At 39.1% G+C, this 18,001-nt stretch overlaps 1 protein-coding gene across 2 annotated transcripts in view; it reads right to left on the minus strand.

The window, feature by feature from the left end:
• Positions 1–11,224: 11,224 nt before the first annotated feature.
• Positions 11,225–18,001, minus strand: part of Lyn (LYN proto-oncogene, Src family tyrosine kinase) — a 121,319-nt gene continuing 114,542 nt past the window's right edge. For both annotated transcript variants that reach the window (XM_027932791.2, XM_027932790.2), the window contains exons 12-13: positions 17,647–17,778; positions 11,225–12,858 (exon numbers count right to left, since the gene is read on the minus strand). In XM_027932791.2, the coding sequence (XP_027788592.1) occupies positions 12,656–12,858; positions 17,647–17,778 (335 nt within the window). In that variant the 3' untranslated portion in view covers positions 11,225–12,655. The remainder of the gene's footprint in view (positions 12,859–17,646; positions 17,779–18,001) is intronic.

Here is an 18,001-nt window from a genome sequence, read left to right on the forward strand (position 1 = left end):
GTTGAAATACTTTGTCTTCATTGTCTGATGTTCTATCTTCTAAGTGTTCTACTCTGCTGGTAGTATTCTCCATTGAGTTTTTAAGTTGGTTTATTGCTTCCTGCATTTCTAGGATTTCTGTTTGTTTGTTTTTTATAACCTCTATCTCCCTGTATAGTTGATCCTTTGCTTCCTGGATTTGTTTGCGTAATTCATTGTCGAAGTGATCTTTCATTGTCTGATTTTGCTGTCTAATGTCTTCCTGGATACTCCAGATCATCTGAAGCATGTATATCCTGAATTCTTTATCTGATATTCCATCTGCTGCAGCTGTTACCTCTTCTAAAGTTGCATTGTCCTGCATTGCTTGTGGTCCTTTCTTTCCTTGTCTTTTCATACTGCTTGCGTATCTTTCCTGCAGGCGCGGGCGGAGGCTCTGCTCTCTCCTTATTCCAATTGGGGTGTCGTGACTACCACGCCGGCAGGTCACTGGGCCTGTTCTGGGCGCTGGCGGAGGCTCTGTTCTGCCCCTACTCCGATTGGGGTGACGAGTGTACCACGCCGGCAGGCCACCGGGCCTGATCCGCCGGTCGGTTGCAGGTTTGCCTACCCTGCAGGCGCGGGCGGCGGCTCTACTCTGCCCCTACTCCAAATGGGGTGACGTGTCTGTCGTACCGGCAGGCCACTGGGCCTGTCCCGCTGGTCGGTCGCAGATCTGCCCACCTTTCGGGCACGGGTGGTGGCTCTGCTCTGCCCCTACTCCAATTAGGGTGATGTGTGTACCACACCGGCAGGCTCCTGGGCCTGATCCGCTGGTCTGTCGCAGGTCTGCCTACCTTGCAGGCGCGGGCGGGGGCTCTGCCCTGCCCCTCCTACCACGCCTGCAGACCGCTGGGCCTGATCTGCAGGTTGGTCACAGGTCTGCTCACCCTGCCGGCATGGGCGGTGGTTCCGCTCCACCCCCACTCCAATTGGGGTCACGTGACCACCACACCGGCAGGGTAATGTACTTTCTTGCTGGGCATGGTTTCAATTTATTGTTCTTTTCAGAATTTTAGGTTATGCATTGTTTGTTATGTGATAGGACACTAGATGGCGCTGTTCCCTGGGGGAGCTGACAAGCATACAGATCTTTAAAGCCTATTTCAAGGTTTGGTTTCCCAGGTGCTTTCCAAAAGTGAGAAAAAAAAAATCCTTTATTCCTTTTACCTTTTTTTTGTCATTAACTTTATAAATAGCATCTACAATTAAAATGAACATGGACCTATTAAATAAGGTGATTTTTTGTTTGTTTTATTTTGTTTGGGTGATACAAGGGATTGAACCCAGAGCCTTTTTAAAGTTTTACTTTGAGACAGGGTCTGGCTAAGTTCCCCAGACTGGTCTCGAACTTGGGATCCTCTTGCTTTAGCCTCCTGAGTAGCTAGGACTACAAAGTGTATGCTACCAGCCCAGCTAATAAGGTAACTTTAAGTGAGATGTTGAATAGAGGTCTTTGACATGATAGTAAATCTATGGCTTCGTTGTACAGGAGCTAACCCATGAAACATGTTGACTTTTGTTGTTTGTTGTTAATAAACTTGTTAATAAGATTGATTTTATAGAGCAGTTTTAGATTTACAGAAAAATTATGAAGACAGTACAGAGAGTTTCTATATGCCCTTAACATCTAACAATCATAGTATGTCTGTCACACAAAGGAACGATAGGAATACATTGTTATTAATGGAAGTCCATTCTTTATTTAGCTTTTCTTAGTTTGTAAATTGTGCCTTTTTGCTATCCTGGGATCCCATCCAGAGTACTACATTCCATTTAACTATCTTGTCTCTTTTGCCTCTTGCTTCATACTTTCTTTGTTTTGAGTAAACTAGAAACTTCTGAGAGTTCTTGGTGTGCTCTACTGTAAATATTCTGCTCTTGGAATTTGATGTTCCTTTCATGATTAGCATGAGGTGCTTAGGATGAAGACCACAGAGATGAAGGACCACATCTTATCAAGGCTACATACTATACATATGCATACTGATATTGACTTTTTTTTTTCAGATTTTCTAGAATACTTGGTAAAACCAAGTATTCTGATATTGACTTTAATGGCCTGCTGAGGAACTGTTTATCAGTTTTTTCTGCCGTGAAGTTACCTTTTCTCTCCTTTTCATACTGTGTTCTTTGGAAGGAAGTGCATTATGAACACTGAAGGGGTGGGAATCATGCTTCAGCTCTTTGAAGAATGGTGTATCTATATAAATTTTTAAAATTTTTCTGCCTGGGAAAAATTTTTCCTCCCCTTTCTGTCCCTCCCCTCCCCTCCCCTCCCCTTTCTCCCTCCCTTCCTTCCTATTAGACTCTGGATATTTAATTTACACTCTGGGTTATAATCCAACACTACTTTATTTTGTTACTTCAGTTGTTCTAGTATTGACCCTCAGGAGCTCTCTCAGCTTGTTCTCATGTTGCTTTGGCACACCCGTGTCACTGTGAGCTTCTATTTCTTTACTTTTTAATAGATTTTGTTCATTCTTCAAGTAAGATTTAGCTGCATTATTGTGTGTTTCTTTTTTCCATTATTAAAGTAATCTATAATAATGAAAATTGAAAGACACATGAAAGTGGAAAGAAAAAATAATCTTTGTTCAATCTTAGTTGTGATCTCAGTGAGTTCTCTTGAAGTACTTTATTTTCTTCTTTGCTTCTTTCACTTTTAGTATTTTTCATACTTTTCAGACATTCTCTTTTTTAAAGGTTCTAATCATTTATAAAAATGGAATGTTCTGGTTATTTCAACTCAATAATACACCATGGACATTCTCTCTCTCTCTCTCTCTCTCTCTCTCTCTCACACACACACACACACACACACATATCATTTAAAAAGTGTTCTCCATAATTCAATTAACCTTTTCTTTACAATTGAATAAAATTGACTCATAAGTATTCTCAGTGCATTGCATAACTCTAAATACAGACCTTGAATAAAACAATAGCTGAATGAATTAGCCATTTACAAAGTTTCTATCATATGTGCATGCATGTGTGTGGTGGTGCTGGGATTGAACCCAGGGCCTTGTGCATACTAGGCAAGAGTCCTACCATAGAGCTGCACCCTTAGCTAGAGTGTCTTTTTTTTTTAAACAATACCCAGGGAAGGGTATCTACCACTGCATCACTGAGCTAAATCTCTAACCCTTTTAATTTATTTTATTTTTTATTTTGAGACAAGGTCTCACTAAGTTGCCCAGGATAACCTCGAACTTGCCTCCTGCCCAACCTCTCAAGTAGCTGAAATTATAGGCATGCACCATTGCACATTTTCAATATTTTTGAATAGTGAGGAAATGAGAACATTTGAGTCTAAACTTATTTAAACAGTTTTACATTATTTTGCATATTTAAGATTTCTAGAAGTTAAGTTTGGTCTAATAGTAACATCAATATTTTTTAAAGCTCTTGATTCAAATTTTTTCAAAATTGGGTGAATAGTATGATATTAACCAAGAGAAAGAAAAGATGTTGTCTAGACTATGCAGCTAAGCGAAGGGGTCCCTGATTGAAAATCTAAACAAATTAGCCAATTAATGAAAAGTAAAAATTTCCCCAGAAATGGTAAGTCTATTCACAGCCCGGTTATGCCCTTCTCAGTACCCATGCTTACTACTGTGCTAAGACTGTGCCACTGGTTTAATCCAATTTGGTTCAATAAAGACAAGAGGAGAAATTGAATCCATCTTCTAGGCAGTACTGGTCACCTAAGCCCTTGCTACCTCCATAAGTGAACAGAACAGTGGCAGGCCAAGCAACAGCCTTCTATAGGGGTTTGGATCTCCCTCAGACTTTTGCTTAATCATACTACCCCAAATGTTCATCACAAAATTAACTGATGCCTGAAAATACCAGAGCATCAGCAGCTAGATTCTTGCTTCTAGGCATGGCTTAGGTTAAAGGAACAAAACCAAATTTTATCATTTTTTCTTGTGTTGTTTTAAAACTATTTTTGTTCTTAAGGGAGAGAAGTTCAATCCTAGTTTTGCCTCCCTTGATGTAATAACATGGGAGTTTATTTCTGGGATTTTATATTCAGATTTAAAACCTTATGCACACTGTTAAATGTTGGTTTAGGATATATATCTGGGGGAAGTCATCCCAAATTCTCTGTTGAAGAGTGTGTGAAATTCTTTCTTCTTCCTCAGAGTCAGGATTATGCTGTGTTCTAAGAAAATGACCCTAGCTTTTTTTTTCTTATTTTTTTATTCATTACTTTTAGCTATACATTAGAGTGTATTTTGACTTATTATACACATATGAAGTATAACTTATTCTAATTAGGATCTTATTCTTGTGGTTGTACATGATATGGAATTACACTGGTCATGTATTCATATATGAACACAGGAAAGTCTTGTCCAATTAATTCCACTGTCTTTCCTATTCCCATCTCCTCCCACTTTCCATCATTCCCCTTTGTCTAATCCAATGGACTTCTGTTCTTATCCCCATCCTCCCTTGTTGTGTTAGCATCCACATATCAGAGAAACATTTGGCCTTTGGTTTTTTTGGATTGTATTATTTCACTTAGCATGATATTCTCCAGGTTCATCCATTTATTGAAAAATGCCATAATTTCATTCTTTACAGCCGAATAATATTCCATTGTGTGTATATACCACATTTTTTATCCATTGATCTGTTTAAGGGCACCTAGGTTGGTTCCATAGCTTGGCTATTATGAATTGAGCCACTATAAACATTGATGTACCTGCGTCACTGTAATATGCTGATTTTAAGTCCTTTGGATATAAACTGAGGAGAGGGGTAACTGGATCAAATGGTTGTTCCATTCCAAGTTTTTTGTGGAACCTCCATACTGCTTTCTGGAGTGGTTGCACCAGTTTGCAGCCCCACCAGCAATGTATGAGTGTACCTTTCCCCCCTATCTCCTTGCCAACATTTATTATTACTTGAATTCTTGATAATTGTGATTCTGACTGGAGCGGGATGGAATTTCAGTGTAGTTTTGATTTGCATTTCTCTAATTGCTAGAGATGTTAACATGTTTTCATATATTTTTTGACCATTCATATCTCTTCTTCTGTGATGGCTCTATTTTTTTATAGGCTTTGTTCTAGAGGTGTGTGTGTGTTCTTCATAAAGGTATATTGTGTTACATTATTCATTAATAAGAAAAAAATTTTTGTTATCCAACTCTTTGAAGTTGAGAGTTTTAATTGAATTTTTAAGTTTTTCATACTTCCTTTCCTAATACACACTGAGCAGCTATCCAGAATAAGACTTGGATACTTTTAGCTCTCCTGGATTCAGCGCACTGAGGGTTGTATACTAGACAGCTAAGGATAGTCCCTCTGTACCAGAGGCAATGGAAAAGATCCATATTAGTCAGTCCTAAGCCTGCTCGCTCTGCCTTGCCTGGCCTTTCCTGCAGAAAGGCCCTTGCTCATGTTTCCCCTTACTCCCTCTGCTTTATGACCAATGCTGGTGCTTCTCCATGTGACCCTGCATGGCATGGTGCAACCCCTTCTTTTGAGAACTGTGTGTAATAAGCTGTCTTTTCAATGGCAGGTGTCTACTGATCTGTTGGCTGTACCAGACTTGAATAATAATAAAATCCTACATTTAAAAAACACATTGCTGCCCATCCATTCCTCCATGCAGCCCTTATCCCCAGAACCCTAGAGAACATGCCATCTTAGCTTTCCTGCTTTCTGCTTTAGCAAGCTTTTTATATCATTTTTTTTCTTTCTGGTCCACTGTGCTAATCAGCTTTCTCTTACCATGATGAAATACTTGAAAGAATCAATTTAGAAAGAGGAAAAGTTTTATTTTGGCTTATGGTTTCAGAGGTATCAGTAAATGGTCATTTGGCTCTGTTGTTTTGGGCCTATGGTGGTACAGTATATCATGGCAAGGATGCATGCCAAAGGAGTACCTGCTCAGATGACAGCAACCAGGAGCAAGAGGAGAGCCTCAGGAAGGGGCTGGGGTCCTAACATTCCCTTAAGACCCGCCCCAATGACCTAACTTCTTTTCAGTAGACATGCCTCTTAAAAGTTTCACTACCTCCCAATAGTGCCCCAGGCTGGCCACAAGTCTTTAACACATGGGCCTTTGGGAAACACTTCCAAATCATAGCACCCAGCTACGCTCATCCTCACTGCAAATTATCCCTAGTTCTCTGTTTTCTACAAAATTTCTCTTTAATCAGCTACTCCTATGATTTCACTAGGCTGCTACATTAGTTTGCTAGGACTGCTATAACAAAGTACCAAAAATAAGGAGACTTACAAAAGTAGGAATTCATTTTTTCACAGTTCTAGAGGCCAGAAATCTTAGATGGAAGTGTTGTCTTGGTTGGTTACCTTTGAGGGCTGTGAGGGAAGGATCTGTTCTAGGCCTCTCTCATTGGCTTATAGATGACCATCTTCTCCTTGGTGTCTGCACATCATCTTTTCTCTGTGCATGTCTCTTCACATGGTGTTCGTATAAAGACACCAGTCATATTGGACTACAGGCTTATACTCCTCCAGTATGACTTCATCTTAACTAATTACACCTCTAACAACCCTATTTCCAAATGTGGTCACATGATAAGGTCCTAGAATGTCAACATATCATTTTGGGAGGACACAATTCAACCTATGATATCTGTCATCTCCAAAATCCAATTTTCTGGTTGACTTTTCTTCAGGGTTATAATTTGAAATACTTAAATCAATATTATAGGTGGTGTGTGTAAGTGTGCGTTAAAAACACAAAGGTAAAAATAGAAAAGCTAAAAAAAATAAATCCAACAGGACTGGGATGTAGCTTAGTGAGTGAATGCTTGCTTAGCATGTGTGAAACCTTGGGTTTGATCCCTAGCATTACAAAAAGTAAAAAAATAAAATAAAAATTTAAAAAGCACAAGTAGATTTATGCACCTAGTTCCAAATCTAGAGAAATCTCATCTGCCTGTTGGGACTGTCTGCTACTGTGGTGTCTCCCATAGCAGGCCCAAGTGTAATTCAGGCTTTTGTTTTTTTTCCTCCATGGGGACTGCCATAATAGCTTCTTCATTGGTTTTCCTGTCCATCTGTCTCTCACACCACTTACTGGCTGATTAGACTTCATAATGAGCTTTTCTGACATTGCACTTAACATTGTGATTCAACACATCTTGACTTCATGTTTATATTTCATAAACATATTGACTTAGCTATGTCTAAACTATGTCTTAGCTCCTAATGAAATATTTCTACATCTATTCCTCATAATAACCCTATGAGGTAAATATAATTAGAATCCCCACTTTGTAGCTGAGCATGAACAGAACTGGGGAAAAAATCCAGGAAATGTGGCCCCAGAATCCGTGGTACACCCCTTAGACTGTGTTCCCCTTTAGGAGGCTCTCTCAATCATCTTGTGCTCCACCAGTGTGGTCTAAGATCTGCTTCTCATCTGGGACTCCCTGTTTTCTCCAAGATGTGACCTTTTTCTGGTTTAGCAGGTTTTCCTGCTTTTAAGAACCATTATATTCCGTGGGTCTCTAAATGTGGTCCAGGACCAGCAATATCAGCTGCCACTCTTGGGTCCTATCCCAGACCTACACCCCAGACCCCAAACCCCAGGGTTGGTCCCAGTGATCTGCTGTCAAGAGCCTCTCAGGAGATTCTGAGGCACACTCAAAGCTTGAGAGCTGTCGTTCTCTTTGTACCAGTCTGAGTGCCCTGTCCCTTGATGTGGCCATACTTCCTGCCCTGCCTCTTCCCATGCTGCACCTTTCCTGAAGCTTCTCCCAGCAGTGTCCTGTTTGGCTGCCAGTACCCAGATCCATCCTTCAAGACCAAACCTGACTTGAAGGATGGATCAGGGCACTCATCACTCACTTTTAGGAAGCCTCTTTTCTTTACCTTGTCCTATATTTCTAACTGTTCTGTGTTCTCTTTGGAATGATCTTCCTCATGCTTTATACCTGTTTTTTGCTCCCTCATAACAGTTTTCTTTCTCTACCTTATGTCATTGTTGTACTTGTCACATAAAGTAGAAAATTTAAGGTTGAATATTCATGTCCATCACATTTCCACTGCAATTCCTGTAACAGGGAAGGGCTTCATAAAGCATTGCATTGAATGATTATTATTAGCTCAAAGAGAACCTATTTTGATTGAAAAAATTAGGGACGATTGCTTTGGAAAAATAAATTTACCACGACAATTCAGAACACAATCATTTGACAGAGCAAATGGTTTTAAAAGATTCCATTGTTACCTCCTATCAAATCAAGAAACGTCTGTGCTGTGGCTCTCAATGGCTCCCTGACCCTTCAGTTACTTTCCATTACCTACCCCAAAGTGACTTTCCAAGGGTAGTGTTATGCCCTGTGTGGTCTGACCTCATGTGATGACAGAGCATCTCTGGGTGTGTGTGGCTTTTTTGAGCTCTAACTACATATAACTGTACTCCTTAACTGTCGTGGCTCCCAGAGGTACCTTGGGGCCCACTAAAACACCCAGATTTCCCCGACTTCTCTAAGGCAATATTGGATCAGGTTATATTAATAACTGAAAGAGAAGCATAAATATTTTATATCTTTGAACATAGCTGCTTAAAATGGTTTTTAAAAATTTATTAGTGCATTATAGTTACACATACTAGTGGGGTTCATTTTCACCTATTCATAAATGCATATAACATAATTTTCTTCATTTCAATCCTCAGCACTTTCTCTTTGTCTTCCCTCCTTCCCTAAGCCTCTTACTCTACTCTATTGAAATTGATCAAATTATGCTATGTGCATGTATGAATATGTCACAATTCATTCCAATTAGACATATAACTATAATGCACCAATTAAAAATAAATAGAATGAAGACTAAAATGGATTTTGAGCACTCACCCACTCAATGTGCTTCATTTGAATCTAATGTACTGCAGATATATAAAAGGTCCCGCTCATTCTTTAACCTGTCAGGGTACAGGTCTACATCCCTATTCCACAATTCTGAAACACATACTCCACAAGCCAAAAGATTTTTAAAGAACTCATTTGATGACAAAAATTGACCTAAATCTATTTATAGGCTACATTTATCCCACTTAGTGTAAATACTCCTGCATTTTTCTGCAGGAATGTTTTATTTGATTATGTGTTTTTAGTGTTCACTGAAATTTTGCCACTAAATATTCAGTACATTAATTGTATCAATAATTTTTTTGGGGGGGGCACCAGGGATTGAACTCAATAATTTTTAAAAATCAAATTAAAAACACATCTGACCCTAAGGGTAGCAGACAAGGACCTATTGTCCATGCATAGTATAAAGCTAATAATAAACAAAATTCACAGATAATTTATTTGCTTTGTGACATGGCATCTGCTTTTGGGTGCTATAGATAAGGCCACTTTTGATTCTAGAAGTTCTGTATTAAGATTGTACATCATTCAATCTAGATTATTTCTTAATGTTTCCCTAACACTTATAGGTTGAGGCCACTGAGATTGCTCTCGTCATTTCCACACTGAAGGGAAATACTCTTGAGAACTCTGTGACATTTTCAGCTCTCCACCAGAAGTATTTAATGTACTCATAAGAACACAGGAAATCAAATCAGAAGACTTACTTCTTATACATGTATCAGGCTAGAATTTGCTGAGATAAAATTTTAACCAGTTTTAATATACTTTCATGAAATAAAGCAAAAATATTATCAAAATATTTTATTAAAAAATGTAGTCCCTACAATTATTTAAAAGTGTAAGTGGTGAGTTTAGCTCTTCTGTGACATTTTGTCCACACCAAAAATGATTTAATAACATTTTCCTTCACATCTATGTGGACTCCAGTGGAGCATCTTGTAATACCTTTGTTGACTCAGAACACCCAAGAGTCAGGGCGAGTCTGCTCCAAAATCATTTCACCAGTTTTATTTCACAAGAAAACAATATGAAGCAAAGCTAACCTATTCTTTCTGTGGCTTTAAAGAACCTTATTTCTCAGTTGTGAAACAGATAGCCTGTCAGATCTTCCAGTGTATTGTATAAGAGATAATTTTTATAAAGTGCCAGAGCACCAAAGAGAGTCCTGGTAGATGTGTAAGTATCTTCATGTGTTTATACTCACTACTTTCCATCAGCATGAACGGCAAGGCTCAGCTTCACTTAATCTAAAAACTTCATGTAGTAAAAATGTGGGGTCTCTGTTCCACCAGGCAGGAGCCAATAAAGGAGACATTGAGGAGGAAAAGTGGGAAGTTTGATTTCATCTGTGACATGCTTTTAGCTGGGAAATAGGAAACGTTCATGAACTGGCTATGGAACACAGTGGTTAAAATCAGAAGCGCTGGGTAGCCCAGCAGTAGGAGCATTTTGTTTAATTCAGTTGAATGTATCAGAAGCTGGTGTTTCAGTGCTAAGAACATTTTAACAGTTACCACCCCTGTAGCGGATGTAGCTTATGAGAGCAAGGGGAAGAATAAAGGGAAATTAGGCACCACTAGCAGAATTGCAAATGAATTTATAATTATAATCTTGATCTATCCACTGTGTAAACAGTTCCTCCTTTTATTAACTTTTGATAAACTCTAGGGACAGCCTGCCTACTTCCATTGCATAGTATTTTCTTGAGAAGAGGAAGTGTGTATCTCTGATGGCTCCTGACAGAAGAGAAAAGAATCGAATGCTTGATTGAGAGGGAAAGCCAAATAAAAAATTAGAAATAAAAATAAAAAATGACTGTCACTTTTTTTCACCAAATTGTAAAAAGCAGAACAAAGTGAAGGCAAATTTTTAGTAATTTTCTAGAGACTTCTTTTTGTCCTACGGATACTTTAAACTTCCTCTCTATGTAATATATTGGGGAATCACATGTGGTTCTGAAGTAAAATGTGAACAGGCTGGGTATAGGTAGAAAACTTACCATTGTGAATCATCATTGTGACTAGCCGTGCAAATATGATAATATTCTGTCTTTGTGAATATGGCACTTGTGAATGAAGAATCTTAGAATACTTTAGAAGGGACATTTAAACAATCGCAGAAGAAAAACAGAAGTTAAAACTTAAGAGAAAAGTACAATATTTGATTCCTTCCCTGAGGTACCAGGACCTAACAAAACATGCAAAATGTTAATGGTGCCCGCAAAGCCCATTTGAAGACACATCTTATTTGGTCCCCATCATGGGATGTTCAGGCATCCAAGCGGTCAGTTCCTCAGTTCTCCAACCTGAAATGCTCAAAGAATGGAGGTAGAACTTCTGCAAGTTTTTATCACATATTTATATGGAGTTATTTCTCTCCCCCCTTCCTACTAACTGGTACTCAGTTTTACAATGGCAATAGTTGAAATGTTAAACACAAGAAAAAAAGCCTAAGAGGTTGTTGGGCCAGGTATATTAAAATCAAAAAAATAGAATTATTAGGTATATACATAACAGCATAAGTGAAATGAAGTGACACAGCAGTTTCTGTCCAAAGCTGAGTACAAAAATCAAGTAAACAAAACATCTGGGGTGGTTTGTCACAGCTGCTCAAAGAGCTTCCTTAGTCACTTATTTTCCTTCATATCTTTACGTATAAATAGTCTCACACACATCTTATACAATTAAGATTGCTTAACCACAAAAATAGCCCCAAATATGGCATTTTTACTTTCTAGAGTACAACTAAAATTAGTATTTGATTCTTAAAATGATATTCAAATCATCTGAAACAACAAAGGAAATGCTTATGTCTTAGAAAACCCTATAAGGCTCTGCAAAGATTAAAATCTTAATTTTGTTTTTCAAAGGGCACTGTCAAATAAGTCTTTATTTAGGAAATCATGGAACTGAAAAAGCTACACTGTTAAAAATATTCCTCCATAACAGAGAGAGAGAGAGAGAGAGAGAGAGAGAGAGAGAGAGAGAGAAGTTTCCCAGGTTCTCCCCTTGGCCCTGGGAGGTCTGGGCCAGCTCTGTGAAGTTGGGATTCCATGGGCTGCTCAGTTGCTGTGAGTGCTTGTCAATGGCGCTCCTGCAGGGGGCGCTCAGAACGCATGTGCTACTTTGGGGTTGCCATAGGCCTCGGATCTGATCAGCGTTCATCAAAGAAAAATGTTTAAAGGTCTAAGATTTCCTGGGCAGGAAACCTCACAAAACCAAAAACACTGAAGTCTGGGAAAGACATCTTTAAGTTGCTGACTTCATCTGTAATATCTAACAGGTTGGATTAGTAATTTTTTTTTTTTAAGTAAGGCAAAGCACAAAGAAAATACAAAATGTCAGGCTATGCATCTGGTTATTTATGCTTTTTAAAAATGAGTATAGTTCTGCTTTACTGGGGATTTGTTGCAATGGTCTCTGAACCTTTGATTTACACATCCAATTGTAAACAGGGTTGGTGTGGGAGCACTTTTGGAGAAAACAGGTGTTTTCTTCTTAAGAGGTTGTATTCTGATGTTGGTAGCAGAGCAAGGTGACCAGCTAAGGTGTGGTCCAAGCTGTATCCTGCTGGGCATTAGTCCAAGAGAACAGAATACATTTCCATGTTCACTGTGAGCTTCCTGAGTAATTTAGCCTCTACTTTCAGGAATCAGGCATGGCAAATGATCGCAGCATGTGAGATAACTGGTGCAACCGGTGACTGTCACTTTCTTTCACCAAATGAGGCAGCCATTCCTGATGGAGGGACAAGTCACCCTGAGTGCTAAGGCTGCTGCTGATACTGCCCTTCCGTGGCTGTGTAGAAATCATCCAGGACACTCTGCAAGTAATCAAACGTTGGTCTCTCCTCTGCCTTTTCTTTCCAGCACATCTTCATAATGTCATAGAGCTCATCTGGGCAGTTCTCCATGCGGGGCATCCGGTAACCCTGAGACAGGGCAGTCATCACATCAGCATTGGTTCTCCCTAAGGCCAAAGGGAAAAAAAAAAGACATTTAGAAACCTGACAAGAGGGGCACGCATGCACTACAGGAGTCTTTTTGCTATTTACATCCTGCACCCGTGATTGAAAAAAGTTTTATTAATATACAGGTGGAAGTGTATCCTCCTAAAATTCCTAGGTTGAAGTCCTAATTTCCAGTCCCTCAGAATGTGACTGTATTTAGAAATAAACCTTTAAAGAGGTGGTCAGGGTTGAGTCCTAATCAAATACGACTGGTGTCCTTCTAAGAAGAGGAGATTAGGACACAGGCCCAGAGTGGTGATCATATGAAGACACAGGGACAAGACTGCCATCTACCAGTCAAGCAGAGAGGACTTGGATAAAACCAACTCTGTTTATGCTTTGATCTCAGCATCCTTCAAAGCATGGACTTTGGGTGAAGTTCTGGCATCGTGATGGAGGTAATCTCTGGAACGATGTAAACAGGAACTGGAACTGCAAATTTGGTTAGGAATATCTCTTTCACTTCTTTTGGTGAAAACCTCCAGTTGCATAAAAGTTCAGAATATGCCCACAGAAGATAAACCTTGCCAGATCCCCCTAACCTTACCACAGATATTTTCTTCCTTATTCTTCTGTATCCTTATTAGTGAGCACAAAGTCTTCACTAACTCTGAAGGAAACTGTCAGTGATGCAGATAAAGGCCAGACATACTCCATTCTGTCTGGAGAATTTAACTTGATAAAAGGAGTTAAGTGGAAAGAATCTGAACTCTTTTTATGCACAAATAAGTCAACAAACCAAACAAATCACTAAATGACAAGTCTTTGTAGAAGAAAGAAAAATATGGGGAGTGAGACCTCCATTAGACCCTGAGATTAAACTTGTTAGTTAACACTTGGTCTGTGGTTTGGTTAAAGAAGGCAAACACCCATTAGCTGATAATTGCCTTACTAGACAAGCAATTTCATGTTCTATCCTTTAGTCTTTGACCAGTTACTTATTGATAATCACTAGAGTTTATAAGAAAGCATGAGGCTGTAAGAGAAGCAGAGACAATATCAATGACACACAGCCCAATGGGGAAGACATCCTAGGTGGTGGGGGCAGGAAGTGGTATCTGGAGTGATCAGGAATTAGCAGATACTACAAGTTGGCAGAGATACACAGGAAGAAAGAAAATGTGGTTCAACAGAGGTTAGAAAGGAATTGGGGTTAGTGACAGGAGAGGGGACCCAGTAGTTCCACAGATTATAATAGTCTTTAAAGATACAGGGTTCCCGTGTGTGTGTGTGTGTGTGTGTGTGTGTGTGTGTGTGAGAGAGAGAGAGAGAGAGAGAGAGAATGAGAATGAGAACCAGCCACCTTTTAACCATAGTTGTCTACTCAATAATAGTTTTTCCAAAAAGGCAAACCATTATTTTTATTTATTCTTTTTTCTCTTTTCTGCTGAGAATTTCTTGTAGTAAATTCACAAGGATGATTTTTTAAATTCTGATGCACACATGGCATTAAGATGCTAGGTACATATGGCAGAAGACTGCTAGAAAAGATATAATGCTTCAGAACACTGTCATTTTCAAACCTCCTTTCTCTTTATATGAGCAAAGCAAATCAAAACCCTGCACTCAGGGACTTTTTCTTTTTACAAAATTCATATAGAAATATATAATCAAGGTTTTGATTTTAAGATAATGGAATGAGGATCTTTTGCCTCCCCTTCCATTTTTTTCCCCCTATTCTTCACCCCAAAATAGAGAACAAAAAATAGAAACTTAAACTTCATCTTTGATGAAACTAGGAGACATCTGGCAGCCAGAGGTAGAGTGATCTGAGCCAAGAGGAAGAAAGTATAAAATACCCACAGAGAGGGATAACAGGCAGGATGGCCCACTGGGACAAACACTGGGAGGGCTCCCAAAGGAGTGGCCAGAACCCAGAACCCCTTAAGGGAGGGTGAAGACAGTGGCCACAGGGAGAATGGTACCCAGAGCCTGCCTGGTGGTATCTGAGATAATGTTGGAAAAACCATGCGATGGGTTGAGTATGGTGTGTTCCCTGTGAAACTCCCTGAAATTTGGTTGCCTTTATGATGGTGTTGGGAGGTAGGTCATTAGTGATTAGGTTATGAAGAGAGAACGATGACTTTCTCATAGGAGTACATCCTCTTCATTCTTGAGAAACTGCACTAGTTACCAGAGGAGTGATTTGTTATCTAGTGAGGCCACCCTTCCTGTTTCATCTCCTCTGCATGAGCTCTTTTCCCCTCCTGCTTTCCATCATGAGTTGAAGCAGCACAAAGTCCTCACTGGAAGCTGAGTAGATGCTAGTGCTATGTTTAGACTTCTCGGCCTTCAGAGCTAAGAGACAAAATAAACCTCTTTCTTGTATAAGTTGCCACTCTCAGGTATTCTGTTATAGCAACAGAAAAGAGACTAAGACAAACTGAATGGAGAAGCTCCATGCCCAGCAGGGAGGGGGAGTTCAGGACAGAAGACTGGGTATGAGAAGAAAGGTTAAAAACGAAAAAGTGAGACCCTGTGGCAAAGGCCATAACATGGAAGGACCTTGACTATATTCTTATTTAATAACAAGTAAAATGGGAAAAGGAACTCATTTTACTCAAGATTTGATTGTGTAATAATTTAGAACTATGAGCCACAAATAGTAGAATAAATAACCCAAAACTCCTAAAAGTAGATTCTCTTTGAGAAGCATCAACAGGTGAGGGCTTGTGGCGATTTTTCATGAGAAGCCTCTTTTCACTAACTGGCTTTTTAATGTGTATATATTACTTAGATAGAATAATATTATTTAATAAAAATGTCATGGTAAAAAAATTAGAAACTTTAGAAATTTATCAAGGAGAAAACTAATATAACCTATTATCTTTTTGCTCAAGGATAATATCATTTTGGTAAATTGCACCTTTTAGTCTTTTTCCTTCATAATTATGTGTTCACTTTTTATGTGGCTTTATTATTTCTTTTTTTGTTTTGTTTTTTCTTTTCTTTTATTCCTTTTTGTTTTTAGTTTTACAAAACTGGGCCTATCACTTCTAAAGCACTTTTTAAAAGACTAAAATGTCCAGCACTTTTCTGTGCAAAGAAAGTCTTTTTAAATAACTCCATATGAGGGGAGCATATTATAATGGTGGAGCATTTTAATTATAATGGTGGAAAATGGCATATTTTGGCAGTGTTCACCAATTTCTGTGATATCTATAAATCAAGTCCTCTGATAGTTAAGTAAATAGGCCAATTCTTCTCATCATTCCCAATGCTAGATGTCCTCCTGATTGAATAATCAGGAATAATGATAATGAAGACCTCCTGGAGGTACCTCACATACCTAATCCTTACATAGGTTAATTTATTTGGAGAACAGACCAAGCAATGGTTTCTGATTAATTCTACCATATATACTTTTTTTGTGACTCTACCCATTTTTCTACTGGTTATTTTATATTTATTATTTGCACCCCAAATATTCCAAATCCTGGACACGGAGCACATGGGGTAAGGGGAAAGTCTTAGGAGACATGTGAGTCTCAGTTTGGAAGCAGCTCTGCTACCAGTCAGAGGTCTCTGAACCTAAGAGGCCTCTGCTGAGCGTCATGTGTGGTATGGCATATATGTTACATTACATTATTATGTGAGGTTATTGTTTATCAGGTAATGATCAGTTAGATAATCTGAATATACAATCTTTTTCTCACTTCAAACAGATATAACTACAGATGTAGGTCTAAGGAGAGATATAGAAATATAATGCCAGACATCAGGGCTCATCAGAAATACATTTCCTAGTTTACAACAGTGTTAATTTATTAACTTGAGTGTCTAGAGCCAGGGGCAATTGGAATACAAAATGCTGGCACAAGAGGGATTTCCTGAGACCACTGGCCCTCTGTTGCAGGCAGAACTTGACTTTCATTGAATTCAGTGCCAAGGCACTTCTCTGCCTTTTGAAATTCTTTGCTCCCAGGTGTAGTCCCTGTCCCTGCTTCTCTGTGGCCCATCCCCACAGCAGTGGGAGTGACTGGAGCACATCCACCATGGTTCTTAGGTCCTAAAGCCTTCTCCAACTTCCAGCTCATGAAAGAATAATTTGAAATACTAAAGGTGTAACTTTAACTCATCTACAGATTTTGTTAAAAGTCAAACATTAAAAAGAAAGTGAAGGTTTGGGAGAAATCCCTGTTACCCACGTCAGCACAGACCCAGGGGAAAGGAAGAGACGTGAAGAATTTGGCTCTGTGGGCTTCAGGTGTTAGGAATCTGGAGATACTGAATCATGTTCCAACTGACACCCATAAGTTAAAAATCAGCAGGAGATACTGAATCATGTTCCAACTGACACCCATAAGTTAAAGATCAGCAGGATGGTCCACTGATAAATGTTGGCAGTCATTTTCTGAACAAGAAAAGACTCCACAGTACTTATTACAAAACCTCAGTTCCAAAACGAGTCAGAAGGCACTGGAAATCCTCACTTGCTGTTTCCTCCTCTGTGAGGCGCACCGACTTGGAGGAGCACCTGTGTCTAATCCAGTCTCATCTCAACACCTCCAACAGTACCAGGCCTGCTCTAGGCACTGAAGAAGTGGTAGAATTAATTAGTGAAAAATGAGTATGCACCCAAAGAAGGCAGAGAAGTGTCTTGGCAATGAAGACAGTGAAAGCCAAGTTCTGGTACAAAGTGCTTATTCTTTACTTTATTTTTAAATTTTTTTTTAAGTAGATGCCTTCATAAATTTGACTCTATTCTCATGTATACTACTTGAATGGAATTGGTGTGTAAGCAGTACCTGGGTAGGGAATCTTCCCGTAGGTGACGATTTCGTACAGGAGAATTCCAAAGGACCATACATCAGATTTGATAGTGAAACATCCAAAGTTGATTGCTTCTGGAGCTGTCCACTTAATAGGAAACTTAGCACCTAGGGACGAAGACAGGTGACTCTTACTTGAGCATCTCAACGTAAACAAGTCTTGGACATGGAACCCTCACATTTTGCCCTTTTGATTTTTTAAAAATTCATATTATTTATCTTAAACAGGTCACACATATATATGTTATAAAATGGAGATGGTGCAAAATGTTGTATAAAAATGTTTGCATCTTCTTTCGATTCTCAATTTAGTAGCAAAGTTTCTTGTGTC

This window comes from Marmota flaviventris, chromosome 15, assembly GCF_047511675.1.
Source record: "Marmota flaviventris isolate mMarFla1 chromosome 15, mMarFla1.hap1, whole genome shotgun sequence".
Lineage (NCBI taxonomy): Eukaryota > Metazoa > Chordata > Mammalia > Rodentia > Sciuridae > Marmota > Marmota flaviventris.